This window comes from Pocillopora damicornis, chromosome 5 (genome assembly GCF_964200805.1).
Source record: "Pocillopora damicornis chromosome 5, jaPocDami1.2, whole genome shotgun sequence".
NCBI classification, from domain to species: domain Eukaryota; kingdom Metazoa; phylum Cnidaria; class Anthozoa; order Scleractinia; family Pocilloporidae; genus Pocillopora; species Pocillopora damicornis.
In genome coordinates, this window is record NC_142674.1 from 15,733,638 (window position 1) to 15,739,002 (window position 5,365).

The 5,365-nt window shown below is 35.7% G+C and overlaps 1 protein-coding gene across 1 annotated transcript; it reads right to left on the minus strand.

Annotated features, from left to right (window-relative positions):
• Nucleotides 1-225: 225 nt before the first annotated feature.
• LOC149045607 (histamine H2 receptor-like) lies at nt 226-2,148 on the minus strand. Its single transcript, XM_089206067.1, has one exon. It carries the CDS (start codon nt 2,144-2,146, stop codon nt 1,322-1,324), a length of 825 nt encoding a protein of 274 aa, XP_089062193.1. The 5' UTR covers nt 2,147-2,148; the 3' UTR covers nt 226-1,321.
• Between the last annotated feature and the right edge of the window lie 3,217 nt (nt 2,149-5,365).

Below are 5,365 nucleotides of genomic sequence, written 5' to 3' on the forward strand. Positions count from 1 at the left end.
GATTTATCGTTCTTAATTACTCATGAGATTCCGAGAGTGTGACTGAATTAATTCAAAAGAAAATATCCAAGTAGGTTACGGAAATGGTTCAAGAATTGTCAACTGATAATGTGTTAACAAAACCTCCCTAAATTACTGTGCGGATACAAATTTATCGATCATAATCACTTATAAAATTCCGAGATTATACCTCAATGAATTCAACCGAAAATATCCATGAAGGTTAGAGAAACGGACTCTCAAAAACGGTTCTCAATTCAAAAACTGTAAACAACAATTATTTACGCTAACCATGTGCTTACCAGCGTGCTTGTGAACTCAAATTGCCAAGAGCCCGTTTAATTTTCCTACAATTTACTTGCCAAGTTGTTATCGGACAGTTTGTTATGGGACAGTTCAATAAGCCAATCACGTCCAAAGTTGTAGTTTAAATTAACCAATCACATTCAAAGAAGTAGTTTAAATCAACCGATTACAGCCTCGGTTTCAATCACCATAGAAACACCAATTCTTTTGTCAGTCTTTTAATGCAAATTTTCTCTTTCTTTTATAACTTAGCTATACTTCTTGCAAACTGTAACTTTTGCAATTAATTGGTAATAAGACTTCGTGGAGTCCAATTCGATCTGTAATCATACTCATGATAACAAAGTATGGATCCAGACCGAATTGGACTCCACTTAGTCCTATTACCATTACTAATTAAGATAAATAAGTAAATAACTTAGCTAATCACATCCTTTTTTTCTGATATTGTGTATATTCAAATTGATAAAGAGCGGTCATCTAGCTCATCTAGAAATCCTTTAGCTGTTAACCCTTTGAACTCTGAGATTGACTTACATCTAATTTCTCCTTACAGTATCACCCCTGAATAAAACAAAAAGGTCACGAGAATAAAGGAAATGATCATCAACTGAAGAACCCTTGACTGTTTAACAAATTCTCCTTGTCAAATCCATTGGAAATATATCGAGAACAGTATGGAGGAAATGCATATTAACTTTATGATATTTACAAAATATGGTAACGTTGAAATAGAAATAATCAAACAAACCCAAATGAACAAAATGCAAAACGAAACCGTACACATGAAACGTACAAAGGAACCACGTTTAATAATAAATGATCCTTAACGTAATCTGATTAATTCAATTTTCCTCCTTTTTTTCTTTCCTTTTTTTAAATTTAATGCAGAGGTTGGAGAGTTTCTAGCAGACTTCCTATCAAAAACTACCTTCACTGAACCTTTGTAAAAGGTTATTTCTCCCACACTAGTTAAATTCAATTTTGTGTGTTAATCTCACGAAGGGGAATGTTCTCAACCTGGCTGAGGTCGTTGGCGACATAACATCTTTAGAGCTCGCCTAAAACCTGGCATTCTTATAGTATACAATATCGGATTTAATAAAGAGTTTGCGTAAAGCAAGACGGTTGAAACACGATAAAAACGGAAAAGAGCTATTTCAGATAATGAACTTGGAATGTTAGTGATAAAAAATAGAAAAGCAATTGTAATATGAGGCAGCCAAAATAGGAGAGAGAGAGAAGTCACAGTGAACAACGTCAAGGTCAGTTTTCTTTCCCTATTTGCCGCGCCATGGTGTCGAGGCTGATTTCCAAAGCGAAGTTTGACAAAAATGAAAACGTAAGCAACACAAATGACCAAAAGGCAAGTTGAGACGAATGAACTATAAGTGTAGAAATAAAAGTCCCATTCACGTATATAGTGATAAATCATTTCTAATGCATATGAAAAGAGTAGTGTTGTCAACCAGATGGCGATTATAAAAACCCAATAGACTGACTTTTTGATCGTACGATGTCTCAAAGGCCAAAACGTTGCATTCAGGCGTTCTAGAGAAATAACAGTCATATTTGTTAATGAACGAACGAGAAACCAGGTGACTAAGACACCTGGTATCTGATACCAATGCTTTATATTGTACCTCCAGAAGTTGCATAACGCTCCAACGGTATAGAAGAGGGCGAGTGTAGAAGTTCCCCCGGATAACATGTCTGCAACTGCCAAGCTTATCATCGAGTATGTGGATCGTTTACGAAGATTACGGTTTCTACCAAATGCAATCACTGTCAAAGAATTCAGAGCTATTATAGTGACAGATTCAGTCAGGCCCACAATCATCCAAGTTATACACTCCGGTGAAGAAGCCATCCGAGAAGTCTTTTCCTGTTCCAATTAATTGAGAAATATTAAAGTATTTCCGACAATGATTTGATAACAGAGTACTTTATTTTGGTATCTCTTGAGGCAAAAAAAGTTTACCCGTGGTCTTACATCCCTCCTTCGATATGTTTTGGTAAATGTTAGCTACGTCCTTTTAAAGAACCCCTCTCCGATATGAAGACGACCTTTGTTTCCTTACCGGTCGTGCAGGGCAACTAGTTCCTGCTTAAGAAGGCCATTAAACACCTTTAGGCTGTTTCAAAGAGATTTCGAACTCTTTTTACGAGTGACGAATCAGTGAATATTGAGCTCGTAACTTTCCGTTCGCGTAGGCTCATTATTGCAAAAGAAAACTAACATTCTGACCCCAAAGTTCAGCTATTCCTCACTCAAATTGAAATAATTATTTTCCATTAAAAAAGATTGTAGCTGATAGGTCTTAATCTCTTTTTATTTTATTTTGTTTCATATTTCAATTACTGCTCGAAAAACGCTTTTTCATGCATTTGTTCATGTTGTCGTGTTGCACGGAATTGAGCGCTTATTACAGAAATATAACTTTTTCGAATTCACAGGCTACTTTACACTCTTTCTTAGAAAGATGCGAGACATGCCACATAGCCTGTTACCCTTCAACGGTGCACCGTAATATATTTCCTACAAACATGAAATGCATGAACCAATCAGATATGTCTTAGATCATTTAGATGAACGACAGCTCATTTGTTACGGTTCAAAGGTTCCCAGAGAGAGAATCATGCGAATTGAACTTTACGCCCCCATTGCTTGTTTTTGTAATAATTGGACGCTTTTTCTCATCTTTAGCTTTTCCGCCGACGCAGTCTACGACTCTTTCATGGACGGTGGATCCTATTTTTTTCATTCATTGATAAAGTCGACTGTACTTTCCGGTAAAGACCTATTGCGTTTAGATGATAAACAAAATAATAATGGTCACTTGTAGATTCGGAATTTCTCTCGTGTTCGACTCGACGTCCCACGAGTAGACACAGCGAGCTCAGCGTGAACTCCTGAGACATCGGGCTGAACAAAGAAAAAAGCCCTCCATGTATTATTCACTAACTGTCTTAAATTCACAAGTGAAGGCTGATAATTTATTCAGATGGGATGCATAATTGATAACTAGAGTTGGAAATAAAACACCAACACTTCAAAGATGTTCCTTTGTCTTTTTGTTTGTATTTCGCTTGTTTTGCTATCATTACTAAAGTTATTATTATAGTCATGACTGGTTCCATAATGATTGATATCATAATCATCATAATTATTATTCTTGCAATCATGTTTATCATCATTTCTATCATAGTTCAGAATTGGTCCGCAGAAAAGTTCGGATAATATGTTTTTCCATTTCACCTGGATCTGCATACGAGATATATCTGCGCCACTTAATTTCGCATTTTTCACTTATTAATTAGCTTCTTAGCCAGATGCGGATGATGTTGATTTCCGTAAGTTATAACTCTGAAGCTTGGAATGGATTATGGGCTTCCTCCAAGTTTCGGTTGTCTTTATTTTCGTATTTGAAAGTTCTCAGTACTAGTGTGTTTCTTTTATTTGTGCATTTAGTTTTTGTTTTTGTTTTGTTCTCCTTCCTAATTTTTTTTTTGGAAAGATGTATTTAAAGTAGGCTTCTTTCATTTCCCCCTCTCTTTTTTGCCAGTTTAGAGTTATGAAAAAACTGTTGAAAGAAAAAATTGGCTGTATATTTGTGCTTTGCAGCAGATGCGCATCTCGAAAAGTGACCGTGGGCGTAGATAATGTTCTCGTAAAATTGTTTACAAAGGCTAATAAAAAGAAAAATCGCCTTATGTCAAGCGATTTTCAAAAAATTAATACTCTATATCTGAAACTCTTTTCCATCCAAGATATCAGCTGAACTATCACTAGTTTGGTAGTTTTTGTTTTAATTTTGATATATTCCTGCCCCTGAAGACGTTTTTTTTCCTTTCAAATGTTAAAAGTCGTGAATTAAAAAAATAATAATAATAATAAGGGGGGAAAGATTAAGGATTCCATGAATGCTCTCCGACTAAATCTTGTTATTACCGAATTATCGTTACACATCTTCATAGGAGCATGTTAGAGCTCGAGTATGAGAAAGATGTTTTCTTAAAAAAAAACTCTACCTAGGCTTATAACAAGTACAGCATATCAAACGAATTTGACACAAAACGGTTCTCATTTTTAACTCGTGAATTGCGCGCATGCGCAAGAGCGAGTTATAGATACGATGTGGGGAATGGCATTCGCTCGCTCGCTCGCTCGCTCGATTGGTCGATTCCTGTAAACTTTTTTTTAGATTTTAGGCTTTTGAGTGCATTTGATAGTTTTTGACGAGCAATAAACAGACGAAATGGCGACCTTTGTTGCTAAGAATAGTGGTGGGGTGAAAAAGAAGCCAATGATAATCTTAAAAGAGTTTTTTTTTTTCGTTTTAGTTTCAACAAGCGGCGCCAGCGACTGGCAGGCATGCAAGGATTCACACTGAAATAACAGAACAACCTTCCTTTTTCATTAAATTGTAATTTACAATCCTTGAACTTGAAAAAAATCCGAAGATTCATTGAAAATATCACTTACTGCAAAGCGCTCGGAGTTCACAGATGTTCAAAAGCTTTTTCTGTTATAGCGTGAGATTGAGGACAAAATTGATCATTACGTTTCGTCGCGTGTGTTTTTCCTGTGTGAAGCAACAGAAGATGCCGGCGACTGACGAAATAACAAGTTAACACGAAAATCAAATAACACCTAACCAAACAACTTTAGCTACCGATTTTCAGTGAATTTTTAAAGAACAATTTTCTTTTAAGTTTCAAGACAATTTGAAGATTCAACATACATACAACGTACTAAAATGCGAAAGTTACACACCACAAAATTAATAAATAGGCCTGAAATGAAATTCTATCTTGTTATTGATTATACGTTGCCTAGCACGTGACTTAAATCTACCCAGGCGGAGATCCAAAATGACGGTGGCAGGCTTGGCTTAGTTATATCACTCAAAACTCGTTCCCGTTTGTCTCATTTGATAAACAGGGAATCGTTAATGTTTTTATTAAGACAGTATTGCCTTGATTTTCTAATATTTACAACGAAAGACAGTAAATTTCACTTTTCACCCACATTTACTTCCAACCTTTTCTTTTGAAC

Coding starts and splice junctions, on each gene's coding strand:
- LOC149045607 (XM_089206067.1), bottom strand. CDS start 2,146: ATGATTGTGGGCCTGACTGAATCTGTCACTATAATAGCTCTGAATTCT.